Here is a 19,058-nt window from a genome sequence, read left to right on the forward strand (position 1 = left end):
ACTGAATGTGGGCCAACTCGTAGAGGTTATTTCGTTTTCATGAATAATTCTTGGAGGAAATCTCAACAATCCTGTTTATGCATATGCAACAACGGCATGCTTTTATTAACATGGCCGTCATTTTCATACTTCCAAATAAATTTAGACTTACTTTCGCGAAAAAAGTTCAATAAGTGGGCCCACGGTCAATAACATGTTGGACTGGTCCGACGACAATACTTATGCGACTAAAAAAAAACTATTAAAAAAAAATGTTCATGTAAATCATTGTCTCATTTATTTCGCTATAATGAAATGTAGGCTTGCTGTAGTAAAAAATCCAAATTCTTGTTTACTATATTTTGAATATTGGTGTTTTTATTTTGTCGTCTTTTTAATAGATCGGTGCATCATTTTCTAACAAATTCTTACAGAAAATCATATTCTTCATAGCATTGTCAATTGTAAGATCGGGGGAGGGGGGGGTATAATGGTCGCCACCACAATACTTCGTACAAAAAGGTCCATACTGAATTGAAGAGCCATGATCCCTTGCTGAGATGTAAGATCACTGATAAGTAAAGCCCTTGATTGTTGTTGGGGTTTAGAACTTTTCTGCAGTTGCGGGTGAAATATCATATTTGGTCAAGATATGTAGCTTTTATTCATCGTTTAGTTTTATGTTTTGTTTTTGTTTTTTTGTTTTTTTTTGGGGGGGGGGGCTGGGGTCCATACCTTCAGAAGTTCCTTCATAAGGGTGATGCAGTGTGCGCTGCACGGTTATGTTAAAATGCAGGATCACGTTTCTCCGGATATAAATTTCGGGCCAAACCTTGCACTAGCTCAATATATACGGCATCTTAAGGAAGGATTGTCGATACCTATATTAAATTCACAGAATGTCACTCTCTGTACGGGCTTTTAGGGGCTAAGATTTGTTTGATTTAGTTCTAATCGCTATGTTCGAAGGCCTACTTGAAAAAAGGAATATTGCAGGACGGTATGAAAAATGCTCTTCCCGTAAATCACACCTTATTTCTGAATACCTGAGACATAGACGGAGTATATTTACTGGTTTAACGTCAATAGGCCCCTGAATGAACGAACCCAGTTCACTTTTGAATTTCAATTATTTGAAACTTATTCTAAAGAAAATTTTGATAGAAGGGTTTTATCTTTGGTGGCACGGGGGCTTTTAAAAAGAATTCCTAACGGGTTCATGTTTTTACCTGTGACTTGCCTTAATCTTCGAATCGGTTTAAAGTCACACTTACATACATACATATATATAAATATACATAGACAGTCAGAGGTAGATGGACATTTTCTCTCACTCCCGTGGAGCATTTATATAAATAGAGAATAGGTGTTCTGGGGCACTTCTGATGAATTCCTGTTGATAATACAAGTCAATAGTTTTAAACCCTGGTCGTTACTACTGCACTGTGTTTATAAAGGACCGTACTCCAGGTGAATGGGTTTTTTAACCGTCCAAGACCACAGAAGGAAACAGCAGGCTTGAGTGTAATTGCGACTGGTGATATTTTTTTCTAACATGGACTTTGAAATTAGTTTATTGTGAGAGGACGGACGAAATTAATCACGAGTCAATATGTTTATTTTGGTGAAATATGGAAATAATGAAACTCTTCTGTGTAACCCAAGCTGTGCTGTTGTTAACCTCCTGACCAATATAAAGCGGCGAGCTGGATACGGAAACTCCAACGTAACGGTTGATCTGTCCGACGAAACAGGTGAAAATTCAAATTTAATAATTTTTTTTAGATAAATATTTTATAATTTAAAATCTATTGGAGGGATTGGCCTTTTTATGACTTCGAAATTAAAAACTAATAGCTCTTTTGAAAAGCGTTTTCATGAAAAATTGGTTATACTCTCATATATTTTCGTAAGTCGTCTGACACGTTTTCGTCTGTTGATTCCACTCAATAGGACACCCCCTTTTAATTCTTCACTTGGTTTGAATTAGTTCCTGACTACCGTTATTCAAGAAATTAAATGTAGAGTGTTGTGTACCATTCAAACAGTTTCCCCTTTTCACTTTCGTTATTTTAGCGACTCCATGTCAATAGGCCAAAAACTTTTACTTTTTTTGTCCCGTTAAATGATTTTACAGGTTCAACAAACATTTTGCCGATTTGTGTTATTTATGTAATGTCGGTATCAGAGAGAGAGAGAGAGAGAGGGGGGGGGGGGCTACGTTCCTCTCCCATTATCGAATTGCCAATTTTTGAGTTTTCATGTTCTAAATCGTATCTACACTTCGTATTAAATCAAGGAAAGAGTAATTTAAGTGTAACTTTGTGTAATCTTTTGGGAGAGTCTTATTCCAGATCTTAATTACAGAATATTACGGCAAGTTTCTGGGATTTTCGAGTGTTACTAAATCTCGATACCCCAAATATACAAGGGACCTATCAACAGTGGGAAATGTCAGAACCGCGTTTGTTTGATCAGCGCTTAATCGTAAGCCAATTTCAGACAGGTTTGGATTAACGATCAATTGTTCCTAACAAAGAGCTACATAGTTCAAAATATTAGATAGGAGATTTTATAGTTTAATACATATGACTCAGATACATTAAAATTGGGGAAAAAGTAGATCAATTTTTGAATCTGGCTAAAACAAACATAGGCGTTCGGCAAGTTAAACAAGGGAGAATCCTCAGATATAGGCAAATTAGTACAACGTAAAATCAGATGGCGCATGAAAGTGAACAACTCAATAACTACTTAATGTGTAGACAAGAGAATTATCTGAATTCAATAAAATCACAATATAAAGCTTCTCGCGTAACACAGGTGGACGGAAAGAAGTAAATGGGGGAGGGGGTGGGGGGGGGGGGTCAATCGATGAAATTCATATGAATTCAGGCGCGGCATTTCAAACAATTCAGGTTTTATCAAATGTATTGATACTCATCAAACGCTCCGATCTTTTAATTTTTGACATAAAAAAATTGTCCGATTGTATGGTAGATAACATTGGTCTGATTGATTATTTTAAACAAGCGGGGGGTTGATGTTTTTCTGTTGTTAATGTAAGTAACTAGCTCTATATAAAGGTCGATTGTCTGGCTTAATACACAAAATGAGAGGTATTGGCACCGATGAAATCGTATTTTTCTATACCTAAAACTTATAAACATTTGTTAAAACTTGTCTCTTTTTAGAATTTGTTTAAGTCTTAACGATACCCTAACGCGATTGCAATGTTAGATAATTTTAAATGTCTTTGTATACACGGATTTCTTTCAAAGAAAAATTATCTTATTTTTGTCTTAAATTACAAGATTTGTGTACAGAATAACTGTTATAAATATCAACACACAATACAAATGTTGACAAGATGTCATTTAGAAACCATATGGCCTCAAGTCATTTTTGAATGACAATTATAATTTGAGAATTCAAGACAGAAGAAAATCAATTCACTATAAAAGGGTTTGTGGATATTTCTTTAATTGAAAAAAAAAATCACCAGAGTAAAAACAAATTGATTTCGATTGTCCTCGGTAATGAGTTGTTCGTATCTAGCCCTGTAGGAAATTAACGGAACGATATTTTGCAATTCTTATCTCTCGACATGTTCGCAGGTTTTACTTTTTCCGCCCGACTGTGTTGCCCCCTCGTTCATCTCGGCGTGGGTTTTAGTGTGTTCAGAACTTTTTTATTGTCTCGTTTCTAACGAGACCAAGGAGAGATTTGAGCACTTGTTCGATATTCACATTGATCATCACGCCAAGTTTCATTTAAATCTGTCAAATAAACAGCTCTCTAACATGATAACCTGTTGGGTCGAGTGGGCCGCTTGCCGATACGATTACAGAACTATATCAGTTACATTGATTCACCAAAAACAGCTGATTTATGGAAGCTTTAAAGCACGTGATTATCAGTTAAAGGCCAGAACATGATTTAATTTACAGTTGATCCTCGCTTAATGAATTTGAATGACGAGTACGTATATTTTCATGAATTTGCTCTTCAACCTGTCAGTCCAACCCCCCCCCCCCCCCTCCACCCTCCACCGATTGCGACAGTTGTGCATCTATTTCTATATATTTTACTGCCCGTAATCAGCAAATTTTACATTCTAAACGGGTAATATCTTAATGATATGGATTAATGATATCCAAATTAATATTCATATGATAAAACATGCACAAAATGTAAAATCGAACATGTAATATCAAAATGTGCCCTTATGATATCCGAATAATCACTGGTGATGTGTATACATAAGAATATCGAAATACATAAGGTGATATCCAAATGTTTGTTAATAATATATTTATGTTTACATATAAAATAACTAATTTGACAATAGGATATGGTACTTGTAGTACTCATCTTTGACACTGCCTCTTTATTAACAGGTCTTGTAAAGGAACTGGACAACCATAGGCATGATTACGCCAATAAATATCTGACGTCACACGAGACTTACATCCTTGTCCAAAAAGAACTCCAGTCGGACAACGCCTCTGTGGACTCGGGGTCCACCCCTAGCCAGAATTACCAATACAAACCACTGCTGGAGAAATTCGAGGAACTTTTCCCAAATTATAGACTACATGTGGATCATATTCCAACGAAAGTGACCAAGAAACGTCCAGGAAAGTCCCCAAGTCCGGCTGGAAGGTTTGCTCCAAAGTCCAAAACCAAAAACGTAGAAACCATTTCTAAAAAGACGGCCAGCAAAAAGCGGTAACGAACAGGGAAAGCTAGAGATATAATTAAGTACTATTGACCGTCTGTTTGAGGAAACGAGCGAACTTGGGCAAAGCGTACTCAAGTACTTAAATAATAAACGGGCGCTCTCGTCAAGGTTTTTTCGGTACAAGAGGACGGGAAACAATTTCAGTCCTATGTGGATCGAGATTTTTGAAATGATGTGTTATTCAAAATTTTATAAACTTTCCAATTTGTCACGAATCACTTGAAATCTGACTTCTCAGTTTATATATGCATGGTTCATGTACGTGTTAAACACTCCAATGTAACTGAACACTTTGTCTATAATTGGAAATCAAAACACGAGTCAGGTCTACTCTACTGACGACCGTTAACGTAACTAAATTATTCATGCATTGTTTTAGTGCATATATAATGGCAATTTATTGTATTTTTTTCACATTTCTGTTATACTATTATTGATTTTTCAATGGGTTTTTAACAAAAATAAATCTTTCAAATCCATTAAGCAAGTGTTTTGACTGTTCTTGTATGTACTACAATAATTTTGATTTATCATTCTTGGATGCATGCCATTAATAAATAGTTTATTATATTAACCATTTAATTCATTTCAATGAGAGTCTTTCATTCGCCATTTTGCAATCTGAAGTCATACCAAGGTTTGACATGTTAAATGGGTGTGAATTAGCTAGCTAGGACATTATAAATGTACAATGCACAGCAGTTGCTGTTTGAAAAATACAAGCTAATCAATTTTTGTATACTCCTGAATGTTTGTAATATCAAATAACACAATGAATGATTTATCAGTTTTAATATGTGCCCAATAAATGTATAAATAATAGATCCATCTTCTCTCACCTTACTGGAAACAAATACACAGCTAAATAAATACACACAGACTAAAAGTACAAACTTAACAACTTGCACCTCTCCATTCAAATCTCATACAATGTCCTATCATCCTAAATAAAAAATCTACTCTTACCATAATTCTTCCCTAGAAATCTGCTCTAGAAAAAATGCAATGTGTTTGAATCTTTAAGAGATATTTCAAAAGTACCATAGTCAACCCTGATAATGTTACTGCAATACATATCCAAGTTCTCTTCCAATTTTCCATCCAGTGTAAAACTGCATATAAAGAAAATCTTTTTCCTTATACATGGAACATGTATCGAGAAGAAACAACACACAGTGTTTTGAAGATTATGTTCAGGAATGAGACTTTGCAGTGTTGCGACAACTGACTCCCTGTACAGTACATTACAGTAATCTGGTTCCTATTAACTTGGTACCCAGTCTATGCTAGCCTATATGGACTATCACACGACTGATCTCAGTCTATACTGTTCTTCATCATCTGTTGGAGTCGCGCCAGTCTGGCATCAATTTCAGAAATCTCTGCTGAGCGGTCAAAAGAATCACTGTCATCTCCTGGACAAAAAAAAGAAGAAAAGATGTCAATATGCTATAAATTCAATTAAAAGGTGAAGAACCAAAAATATTACCGAGTACTTAGTAATTAATATGGAAATGCTTGTAAACAAGTGGTGAACGGCAAAATGAAATAGTTACTGGTACACATGTACTTAATAATCGAAGGTGGAAGTGCTAGTACCGGTACGTAAATATTTGTTAGGGTTGTTTAAAAAACAAAACAGAATGTTGTCAAGAGATTGTGTCTCACAAGACGAGGACATCTTAACTTATATGAATCATGATATAAACAGAATTGATAACACAAACCTAAGAAAAACTAAAATACTTTAAGTACATAAAAAGGTTTATGTATTTAAAGTTACCTGTATGGATTGTTCACTTTCTAGAAGAGTACAAAAATGTCTAGAACTCTAAAGTTTCACAGTTTAAGGAATGTCACTTGAACTGGAAGTTTATAATAACTCAGCAAGTTTCATTATACTTTATGAATGCCCATATTTGCTTTAAAGATCAAGTGTGTTTTCACTGTACAAAATACCAATCATAACAATCAGTAGAGCATCTACAAGTCCCATTGTAGTACAATGTACAGTTATATTAAAGTATCCATATTACTTATTTCTAAGTATAATGCAGGTAAAGATTATTTAATAACACTCAAGTATCTCTAGTTTAACTTTTTACATGTAATAGAAAACTTATCACTTATCAATTCATATATTAATATACAGTGAACAAATGTTCATAATGTATTTGTTCTACAAATCCAAAATATAACTATCAATATTTGCCCTTCCTCTCACTAATACCAGTTATTGCTAAAGGGATAAAACTCTTCTAAAACTGAATCTTACTCCTACAGGTACCATGTCCAATTTATAATAGACATTGAAAATAAATAATGCTTCTTTTTAAATGAAATAGGAACATGCAATGTTTGTGGTCACCACAAAAATAAATTGGTTTGTGAAGCTGTAATGGTCTTCTTTATTACTACCCGCCAGTACCAAAATAAATAGATTACATGGAATGCTTGTGCATACAAGATGTAAATTGAGGGCAGGTGGTCTTCAAAAAATCCATGGACAATAATTTACCACAAACCAATTCCTTTAAATTTAAAATTTATCATATATTAAGTCAAATTATTTTTCTTGAACTGGATGAGACTGAAAAAAGAAAAAAGAAACTTCTGAGATACCCAAGGATTGATGATATACTGTAGAAGCACAAATATTTGCTAATTAAGGATTTAATTCCGTTTTTTTTGTTGGCAGTATAAATCAACGAAATAAAATTCATGACGATTTTTAACCCAAGTATTAAAAGATACAGAGTTAATGCATGACATATTTTAGGTATTATGATATGACAAAAAATAAATGTCAATGAAATTGTCTTTGGTTTAGAATTTCAACCCAACGAAAATATGTGCTTCTACAGTACATGTAAAATATAAAATACAAAAAGAAACAGTATTTGGGACTTCCAAATCACTTTCACAAATCCATGATATTAGAGATATTAATGTCTTAATAAAATTTAATGTACACGTAAAATCAGATAGATTCTGTTACAGAGTTAATATCCATACCACTCTTACCACTTAACGGAATGTTCTCTTTATGTGAGGGTCTTTTCCGTCGTGTTCGGATCTCGTTATCTGGAGTACTAGATACAGGAGTATTAATATGTCAAGGAATACACTCTTTGGAGTTCTCCATTTAAACAAAACAAGTGTACAAAACCTGTCCATGTCATACAAAATGCATGATATGTAAATGCATTTAATTTCCTTGGATTGAATATAGTCATAATGACTTTATTATATTCATTAACAACATTTGAAAACATGAAAATTAAGAAACTAAGTGTATTTACTTTTAACCAAGCTTAAAGTACAATCTTTGGGTGTAAAAAATTAAATACAGGGTACTTGTGAATTATCTTGTTTATGCATCATTTAACACACATGACAAAATAATATTTCAACATGTAGGTGGACTCGTGACTGAGAGTATTTTTTGGGGTACATATTGTTTAAAATCCTAACATTCTCAAGGACTGGGTTTTGTTTCCTCATTATATGATATAAAGGATATACTTTGGATTGTCTTCCTGAACCAGTTCTACTTCGAGTCTTCTGAGGCTGCAAATACATGTACATGTAATGTCAATATTCATTTTATACTAATACATCCAAAATAAACTCTCTGTTTTTTGGGGTTTTTTCTATATTGTTAGCTAACTTTGCAGAATCTCATTTCGTTGATTTATTGAGTAATCATAATAAAATATCAAACATGTATTTGTGAGATTGATAATCAAAAAAGTATTTTTGATTAGAATAGTTTAAAAGTTCTATTTATATCTGCATTCAACTGAATTTTCATAAACTGTGTGAATAACTACATACCGGTATATACAAATGTACATACATTGCCACTTGCTACTGTTATCTGTTGTGCATTAGAACTTTTTTCAAATTTTCAAAATTAAATCTTGCAAGATAATATGAATTAAAAGAAATTAAAGTCTTTTTTCATTGGAGGGGACCATAAACACAAAGACTGAACAAAAAACTTTTGCATTAATGCAGTACAATCTCTGAAGCAGAAGTCTGTCAACATCTTTTGTTGACTCCTTCATCCACAGAAGAAATAGTTGATCAATTCAGTTTAAATTAATAATAAGGGGTAGATGTAGGCTGCTACACTGAAAAGAAGCACTGCACATTTCACACTATATGGCCCTTACAATGTCTGGACTAGAGAGGTATGAGCCTTTGGAGGAGTCAACGGAGCCGTTCCTTTGGTGGTTCCGCGGAGGGTTCCTGTTCAGGACGCGGAGTCTGGAGTAGGAGGAGTCGGAGAATCCACCGTCACTAAGTTCACCCGCACTCCCAACTACAGGTCAACACAAATGCAATTGTACTCATTATTTATACTGCTTAACTCTGACAGATTAAAATGTAGAGTAAACCATACCTATAGCGATGTGCTAAAGACAAACAATTTAGATTCATACAAATGTAATTCTGTTCTACTTATCTGGTAATACTGTGGAATCATTAGACTTTTTGAGGGGCCCAAGGATTTAGTGGGTATACTTCAACTCTTTTTAATTATGAAATTCATCTCTCATGAATCTAAATGATTCCACAGTATACATATATGATTAAGGGTTCATTATAAGCATGTTCGCTGTATCTATGTTAACTGTGCCCGTTATATAAACAGTTTAACTTTGTACTCAAAAATTACAGTTAGATTTATATCAAAAGTAAGGATGAATCATATTTCAAATGTCTTTTTTGAGATTAATAGGAACAAGAACTTTACAGTGATAATCAATATGTTCTGCTTTACTTACATGATGATGTTCTTGTCCTGTTTCGTATAGCTGAAAAATTCATTAAAAGTTTCATTTTACATACCGGTAAGTATAAAGACAAAAATTCAATTTCTGTTTGTAAAAGCATATTTGATTTATTATTATTTTATACATGCTTAAGCAAATTTTTCTCCACAGCACAATGACATGCAATATTAATATTTTGTTATTTTGTGGTTTAATGCATTCTAACTTTCGTACTTTACAAAAACACTTATTTTATGGAAAAGAACTTGCAACACACACAATTAAAGATATGAATAATTTGTAATTAATAGATTCATTGGTAACTGAGTGAAAAAACCTGCATTCGATCAAACAAGATTATATTTATAAGATTAGGAAATAACTAATACTTACACCTTGAGATGTGTTGAGGGGAAGGTTTTGATCTATTGGAAACACCTGATATGTTAGATTTCATGTTTCTCTGTCTATGAATTCAAATTGAAATCAAATGAGTCAAATACATATACATGTATCTATTGATAACAATATTGTATATATTTTTAATATAAAGGAAACATTGCTTGATTTCTTGCAATACAATCAACATTTGACAGTATTTGTATAGGTTAAAATCAATAGATTCAAAGAGTGTCAACAATGCATCCTAAGTGCTGAATCATCTCATACTTTGACACAAGTTCTTTTTACTTTCTATCTTAAGTTTCAACTGTGGAAATATCATAAATACAAACTTACTTTTTCATTGAAGCCTCCTTTTTCTTTCTTTCTTTATCTTTGATGTATGCTGTGGGATCAAACCTGGGATTTCTTGCTCCTACAAAATTTTTTAGGTTATTTTTTCCTATTTTTATGTACTGAATATCTTGTTACATTTAAAATTAGTAAACATGATACTGTTCCCACAATTACTCTTTATAGCTGACCTGCAGGTGATGGTGTCCGACTCCTTGGTTTGTAGTTGTGACGATTTGAATAGGAAGACGACGATCTGTTACTGAAACGGCTATTATTGGCTGAGGAGGGTCGCTCTCTTGAGGAAGGGCGATCTCTTGACAAAGACCTCTCTCTCGCTGACAAGCGGTCACTGGACCATGATCTGTCTCGAGATAAAGATCTCTCTCTTGTAAATGACCCTGATCGATCTCTAGATGTGTTGCACCTGTCTCGAGTTGAAGGTCTCGAGGTTCTAACTCTATCCCTGTGAAGGAACCCCAATATATTGCCTTAAAACATCCACATGTTAAACATCATATAAATAAATTCTAACCTAATTCAAATAATGTTTTAAATAAATTCTAAATTGGCAAGGTAATATTTTCAGCAAGAAAATTAAGACACTCTATATGGTTAATGATTATGATAATTTCATCTCACTTTTGATATCAACATCTATTCTGTATTAAATACAAGTAATCTGCCTTCTATGCTGTGTATCATTATCATATATGGCCATAGCTGTAGACAAATACAAACTTGTTTCAAAGGCTTACCTTTTGTAAACTGCCAACTCATTGGTGAGACTTTTTACTCGAACTCTTAAATTCCTCTCTGAAGCTCGTAATTCTTCCACCTTAAATCAAACAATTAATAAAACCTTAATTTCTTCAACTTGATCAATATCAATTGAGTTTCTGCTCATTCATAATTTATTTAACCAATGTTAGTGAAAAATGAACAAAATACAAAAGTAATCTATACATAACGTAAATTTGAGGTATATATAAAGTATATCAACAGTACTGCATAAACCTGAGGCATGTAGAACAAAGAAGGTGTTCACAAGCTCTTGATAACATTTGCATTGGACCGATATGAAAATTTAGCAAGCACTTACAAGTACCCACTCTCCTGAACAGGCCTCTGGTCACGCAAATGTGACCTACCCATAAAGTAAATGTGAAGTATTTATAAAGCACATCAGCAGAACTTTGTCAAGCAGGTGACAGTGGTTTTGTCAATATTTGTTGAATACCAATTTTATTGGACTTTGTTGTTAAGTTGTTCCACTGAATAAAATGTTCATTGAAATGCAATTTCTACTAATATTTTGAATTAATTGATATTGTCATAGGCCACTAATTTACGCATCCTTGAAATTGTTATCTTCATTAAATGCATGAAAATCGATTCCCTTGAATATTAATGAAACCAAAGTATCTATCTAGCCCTGTTCCTTATCTCTGTGCCCTACCTCCTCCAGTAGATCTCTGTATTCCTGACTCCTCTTGCTGGTGGATCTTTGGTGCCTCGTCTTCTCCTTCATCAGTTCCTCCTCCAGGTTCTTTGTCACTGATTTCAACATTCTGATTTCTTTTACAGCACTTCCTGTGGAGGTGTTCTTCATCTCTCTTCTAAACCTTAAAAATTCCTCTTCGATTTCTTCTTTCTCTTTTAGTAAGGCTTTGTTTCTGTAAGGAGTATTTGACTAAGTGTATGCTTCCTACTATCATTTTTAAATATCAGAATTCTAGAAATAAAACTTCATGTACACAGACATTAAGTTTATCATCAATACAAATATGTATTTGGTACACATATAGCATGACAGAAATTTATGATGTACATGTAACTAAAATAATGATTAAGATTTCTTACTCTTTTTGTAGTTTTTCAACTTCTTTTATCCTAAAATCTGAGCCACCCTGCTGATAAAAAAGTTAACAGTAATTAATAACACTTCCTTAAAACATACACACTGTCTATCTGACTTTTAATTTTATTTCAGTTTTGATGTCGTACATAAATAATATCTTTGGCTGTTTTTGTTTTGAAAAATTACCATATGTATAAGAATTTGCAAGCATCAATATCCCAGAAAATCACAGAGCATAGTCATTACAACCAAAAGATAAATGAACTTTTCCCTTAAAAAACAAAAACAGTAGAAGTAAAAACCTGATGTCTGAGAGTTTTAAGTTCCTCCCTCAGTTGACGTATAGTTTCTTGTAATGCCCTGGGATCAGGTTTTCCCATGTATGGAAGAGGTAAGGGATAGTGGATCCTAAAAACAAATAGATGTATATCACAATTAAAAACAATAGTCTTCATAATTAGGGTAATGAAAAAAAGTTCTGCTCTCATCTGAAATTGGAATGATAATATTTAAGATTGTTTTCTTATTTTCTCTTTGTAATTTGCCACATTACTTACTCTTTAAAGTCTAAAGACTTTGACCAAACTACTTGTAATACTACTGTGGAATCATTTAAATTCATGGGGGTCAATGTTCATGGTTAGCCAAAATTTTCCTGGTTCGTGGGGACGTAATTTTGTTTGTAGTGTAGTAGGGATAATTTTGATGAATATTAAACAAATGGATGTGTGTACATTCATGGGGATGTAAATTTGTGGGCAAGGGCTACCCACGAACGCACCAACATTGGTCCTCCACGAACAATGATGATTCCACAGTAAACTTTCTCAAACTTTATTATCACCTATCAAATTCCACAGTGTAAGTCAGAATAAGATATCTCTTGGAATTCAATGACACAGTTCTATTGGCAGGGATACTGGTTTTTGCTGCAGCAGTTCCAACTTTTCTCTGACGGAGGGATTCTAAATCAGCAAAGGTCAGAAGATCCAAGGATACACTGTCACTACTCTGTTAAAATAATATACTCTGTTAAAATAAATATATGTATTTCATGTAATGATGCCATCTCTTTTTATTCTTTACACTGCAAGATTACTTAATGGCATATATTTCATTAGCTGAGGTCTGTTGCTTCCAGTCAAACAAATATTTGATTGGACCTTTTGGGAGCTACAGTTCCATACATTTTATAAACCTTTATGAGGAACAAAAATTGTGCTAGATTTGGACTTATTAATCCTATTTCCACACAGATTTTGTAAAAATAATTAGTACCATTATTATAAAATTCTTCAGAAAATTTACGACTGATGTTGTCACTTTACTTGCCTCACACTTTCTCTAAAACACCCTAACTGACCAATTGTCAAAATAATGTATGTTTAATTTACGCGCAGTTCGAGAGCCACTTTTTTTTTTTTTTTATACATGTAACCAAACTACACTACTTCACTATACGGGGCTGGTGATTGTGTTTTCAAGAAAATCAGATGCAAGAAAAGTGACAACATCTGTAGTAATATATGTCTAAGAATTTTTTGGAATCGAATATTTGTACAAAATGTGTTTGGACATAAAATTCATCAGTCAAAAACTAGAGCAACTTTTTGTGTACCATACTGTGAAATCATTAAATTTCGTGGGGGCCAATTTTCGTGGATGGCTTAAATTTTACAGATTCGTGGGGACGTAATTTCGTGTATTCTCATATATCTACAAAAGGAAACATGACTTTATTACCCTAATTAACAATTCGTGGAGGATGTTATTTCGTGGATGAGAGGTAACCACGAATTCCACGAAAATTGAGCCACCATGAAATCTAATGATTCCACAGTAAATTGCAACTTTATTACACTTAAGGAACTGTAGCTCCCTGGTCATCTATCCGAATTTTTAAAAAAATATTTTATTAGATTTTATGTAAAAGAAATGAGATATTTGTTGGTATGTGTATATTTTATCAAATGTCTTTAGTAGAATTCACTCTGAAGTCTAACCTGTGTGATTGCAGATTCCAACATACTAGTAAATATATGGAATTGTTTGAAGTTTCCTGTCTTGTGAGTCAGGTCTTCAATATCTGTTAAAAAAGAAGGAAAAATGTTTGCTCATTTCATTATCTTTTCCACAGAAATATGTTCTTATTTAATTAACCATAGGAAAGTGATTTCAATAATCACAAGTTAAGTAAAAGGAAAGAAAAAACAAATTAAAAAGAAACATAAAGGTTGAAAGTAAACCTTTTTATTTCGTAATTGTAAAAAATTAGGATCTTAAACGAAACAGTTGAATTTGTTTTTTAAGAGCATGTCTACGAGAAAACCATGCAAAAGGTGGTGGGAGCAAGGTTCTCTGATCAACGTCATATTTTGTGTGCAACAGTGTGCATCTATATGAATTAGTTTGCCATAAATTTTTTTTTTGATGTGGTCAGTCTAAACTTGGTTCTGCAGCACTGTTACTAAAAATAGCATTTTGACCCTTTTAAGAATAAAATTTTGTATAATTCACCAAATTATTGTTAAGAATTCTGAGTTTAGTTTAAATATGAATTCAAAAAGTCATTTAGAGTTAACACTAACAAGGTACACTCGTGTTATTCATTTTGTGAGAATTCCCATATATTCTTTCTGTTAAGTGCAGATAGGTCACGAATCTGGCATGTTTCCAACTTTTTGTAAAATTGTGAAAATATACATTTTTTAAATGCTTAAAAGTCAGAAAATGGCACTTTAAATTCACTAAATTTGTTTCTAGTTATAAAAGGACATTTATCTTTACAATATATCAAAAATTTGTCTTTGGACTCTCAATAATATTGCAAATATATTGTCTTAAAGTTGGACATTTTTCTACTTTTAAAACTCTCCAGAATCTGTAGTTTGGCATTAGCTTTACATTGTAACATGTATATTATGGGGGAAAAACCAGACATATTCGCGAGCCAAACAATATTTTACTGAACTGAAGGATTGCTTCAACACGTTTCAGGTTTTTTTTTTAAATCAATGTCATTAAAACACGAGAAATCATGGGAAAATGGGAATTTGAATATACATGTAAGATGAAGTGGACTTATTTGCCAGTGCTACACATTAAGACAAGCAGAGTGCCCATTAGATACACGAATGAATAATTACAGGGGCAAAACTACAAAATTCAAAGTACTGAAATACTTAAAGCCGGGCTCTTTTGGTGTGTAATTTTACATATTGTTTACCACAGATTGACAATCTCTCCCCCCCTCTCTCTCTCTCTCTCTCTCTCTCTCTCTCTCTCTCTCTCTCTCTCTGCATGTATTATGTATTGATCTTTTCATTTTTTGTACTTGAACTAGTGATTTTTTAATTCAGGAAGTAGGACCAAATTTCAAAGCCCCCCCCCCCCAAAAAAAACAAACAAACAAAAACCCCAAAACAAGCAAAAAAAAAAAAGATTAAACATATCTTTGTTGAATTTAACAAAATATTTTTAAAAATGTGGAAGTGGTGTGGTATCAATTGCCAATGAATGTCCATCACTTTAAATGATCATAGAATAAGGTAGATTTGGTAATTATTTTTGTCCGACAGTATAAAGGATTGAACTTTTATTGTTTGAGGGGTAGAGGGACCCGATATCAAGCCTGAAAAAATGTTAATAAAAAATATGATACATCATAAATTATGCTTAAAATTAGTAAATATCAGCAGAATATCAGCGTAATATAATATAGAGACACATTTTATTAGCATTTCATTTTTTCAATTTTTTTAATCACAAGACAATAAGAGAGTGTAAAAATTTTGACTTTTTTATTAGACTGCTTCATAACTCTAGGACCAGGTCTTCTTATGATGGGTTATAATTAAATAACATCCCAAATAACAATCCCACAAAAACAAGTTATGATGTCTATTAATATTTGGGATAACTTTTTTATACCGGTAGTTTATGTTTATATTCATATGTGGTTTTCGCAGGTTGAGATCCCCGGGGGAAAGGGTAACCTAACACCTCATTTTTTCCTTTACAACTATATTTTAATTTTAAAAAAAGGTACAAACTTTAATTTTTTCCAAGAGGAGATCAACTGCTAATAGAGAGGGAGGGAGTAGACCTCTCTATTAATTTCAGATGTACTTACTGTGTTACATTCTCAAGAACTTAAAAAACCCTGGCCCCCTCCCCGTCATTTCAAGATTCCATGAAGTCTAACCTTAACATCTAAAAGGTAGTTTTAGATGGCCAGTGAAATGTACACGTATAAAAATGTGATTTCTATTGCAACAGACTCCGATGATAACGATGAAAAATTGCACGAGGCATTTCTAGCGAATTCCGAATTATTTCAACATAGAAAGAATAATCTTAGCGTGACCAGGCTACGCTCAGGTCAAACCGGGTCCGTAGGACATCTGTCATTTTAACGATATATCATTCTATCTAATTTCAACATACCCCATTATAAATTAAATATTTGTAAGAAATCAGTTCTCGTTTTTGTGGATTTTTTCGAGTAAAATATGATAATCTGTGAATGAGATTATCTTGGAAAATTTCCCCTTCATCTATTTTAATTGTACTTCTATCACAAGTTTGTATATTTTGATTAAAATACAAGTCTCCATCAAACTTCAATATGTGATATAGTGAATGACACTAACAAGCTGATGGGGCAATTTTTGTGCAATTAAAATCATTCAATATCATAACATATATTAACAACACTCACAGCATTTCTCAATACTTACACATGTAGCCTGAACTTGAACTTGTATAGCTTTGTCAACATTCTGACTAGTTTACCTTTTCTACACAAGAGCGCAACAGGGGAGACAATTCTAACAGTAGTAATGAAATGCAAATGTAATAAATGAGAAATCTATGAGAAACAATGATATCCACTAATTTTTTTTTAATTAAAAGCAAAATAGGGTGGGTTTTTTCATGTTTAATTACAAATATTGACTTCAGTGGATTAAAATCGCTTGTAAAATAAAATTTCAATAACCAAAATTTTATTTGAAAATGGGATGTTTTTGTTAATTTATTACTTTTTAGTCCTTGAGAGTCCAAAGATGGATTTTATATATTTGTAACAATACATCAAACAGTTTCTTTTTAACACAAAATTTCAAAAAATAATGTGCCATTTTCTGAGAAATTCTTTCTGAAAAATTGACAAAAATGTATAATTATCATTTCCTGGCATCCTGCCAACATTTACACCCTTGGGACGTCATGATGTAAATAGATATATGAAAAAAAATATGCAACGATTAAAGGTTTGAACTTCCTCTTTAAGAATATAGTCTTATTTTTTTCAAACATTGTTTATACATTTTGTAATTAATTACTGAATTTGACAATTTTTCTCTTAACTTTTCTGGATTTTAGAGGCTAATTAACCAGAATGCAATACTGGCCGTTACTATAAATAGAAACATCCAGTGCAAAAACAAACATCATATATCTGACTCTAGATGGGTATCCTTTAAATCTATGATAAAATTCTGTTCATTCTTGAGACTTGCTGCCGCAGATTTTTTCCATATTTGCATGTTTTTCTCGTAGACACGCTCTTAAGTGGGCTTACATGTGTCTAGAAAGAATAATCTTTCCGTGACCAGGCTATGCTCAGGTCAAAGTAAGAATTCGTCCCATATACTTGCGAATTAGCAGCCGCAAAGCGGATCTGCTTCGCGTCGATTTTAAGTCTGTTAAAAATAATCAGCAGGGGAAAAACACATTTTTACACACTACAATCCTTTTTGAACATGCATAGGTATTTAAATCCACAAAATTATCCAATTAATAGGTCCAACCAAGGCATTTTGTTAATATACATGTTTAAATTTGCCTGCCATTTTGTCAGAAATCAGACTCGAAATGTCTCAGGTTTTATCATTAACATGGCGACCGTAAACAGCGAATTTTCAAACGTGATGTTAAAAGTCACAGTGATTTTGTTGCAAAAACAGTGAATGTGGTAAAATGGGATTATAAAAGAGCAACAATGCAGGTATTTGATACTAATCATAAGAAAATTTAGGCGAGATACAGCTCAATATATTTTTTTAATTTGCTACGAAGCGAGTATATGGGACAAATTCTAGCGTTAAACCGGGTCCGTAAGACACCTGTCATTTTAACGATAGAACATTCTATCTAACATGCGTCTTACATGCTGAATCAAACTGAGCTCTCCATTGATCTGCTGTCAAGCGATCCTCTACTTCAACTGTTAATGAATTTCCTCCTTGAATAATCATGGTGATGATATATTCTATGCCTCGAAAAACATATGAGGTAGACAGTGTTGTTTCATCAGGTACCTCCATGTTCTGTGCAAAAGAAATGAAGAATGGCGTAAATTGATTGCAGAATGTAAATAATTGTTATCTTAATAAAGATTACAGGAATTCAGAACACAAATGTGTGATTGGCATATGGTTTAAGACCTGCTTAATTGTGTTCCTTGTTTGCAATGCTTAGTGAAAAAAGTAAATGGTAGTGGTAAACAATTTCAACCCCGTTTTATTTCTAACAAAGTCTTTTATTTTTAATAATCTGCGCTTTTGTCAGTAAGACAATAAATAAACTTAGGACTTCCAACATAACGTAGGTTATTTTGATAAAAAAAAATCTCTAAAAGATCCGGAAAACCAGAACGTTTTAGTTTTATTATGCTAGTCTGAACATGTTTTTATTCATTCGATATCTATTTTGCTTACCTAATTTGGATGAGTTTTTGTCAGCAATTGATCAAAACGCTAGGATAATATTAACGGTAAATAAACTGGTCTGTTTTACAATGCAACAATCCTCTCCATGACGTATAACGCTGTTTATATGTTTCATCAACTCTTTGAATAAACCCCGAGAGCCATATTGTTGTGTGACGTCATTTGTCGACGACGGATATAATATCTAAACCTAATAATCCGAAATAAATCATGAAGACAAAATT

The 19,058-nt window shown here is 33.0% G+C and overlaps 2 protein-coding genes across 4 annotated transcripts; one reads left to right on the forward strand and one right to left on the reverse strand.

Moving 5' to 3' along the window:
* Positions 1-1,242: 1,242 nt before the first annotated feature.
* LOC128175516 (uncharacterized) lies at positions 1,243-5,206 on the forward strand. Its single transcript, XM_052841206.1, has 2 exons — positions 1,243-1,733; positions 4,380-5,206. Exons 1-2 carry the CDS (start codon positions 1,592-1,594, stop codon positions 4,712-4,714), a joined length of 477 nt encoding a protein of 158 aa, XP_052697166.1. The 5' UTR covers positions 1,243-1,591; the 3' UTR covers positions 4,715-5,206.
* Positions 5,207-5,499: 293 nt separating this feature from the next.
* On the reverse strand, positions 5,500-18,996 carry LOC128175515 (centrosomal protein CCDC61-like). Of its 3 annotated transcripts, none has more exons than XM_052841204.1 (16): positions 18,823-18,996; positions 18,273-18,432; positions 14,104-14,186; positions 12,945-13,111; positions 12,403-12,508; positions 12,103-12,149; positions 11,699-11,915; positions 10,998-11,077; positions 10,431-10,705; positions 10,243-10,321; positions 9,898-9,971; positions 9,517-9,546; positions 8,902-9,050; positions 8,247-8,293; positions 7,748-7,827; positions 5,500-6,138 (listed from the first exon to the last, which is right to left on the reverse strand). In XM_052841204.1, the coding sequence occupies exons 2-16, from the start codon at positions 18,427-18,429 to the stop codon at positions 6,041-6,043; spliced, it is 1,689 nt and encodes a 562-aa protein (XP_052697164.1). In that variant the 5' UTR covers positions 18,430-18,432; positions 18,823-18,996; the 3' UTR covers positions 5,500-6,040. The 3 variants fall into 3 exon arrangements, with proteins under 3 accessions (XP_052697164.1, XP_052697165.1, XP_052697163.1); XM_052841205.1 differs by having other exon boundaries at positions 9,898-9,929; positions 12,103-12,152; XM_052841203.1 differs by having other exon boundaries at positions 12,103-12,152.
* Positions 18,997-19,058: the final 62 nt, after the last annotated feature.

The sequence above is a fragment of the Crassostrea angulata genome, chromosome 3 (genome assembly GCF_025612915.1).
Source record: "Crassostrea angulata isolate pt1a10 chromosome 3, ASM2561291v2, whole genome shotgun sequence".
Lineage (NCBI taxonomy): Eukaryota > Metazoa > Mollusca > Bivalvia > Ostreida > Ostreidae > Magallana > Magallana angulata.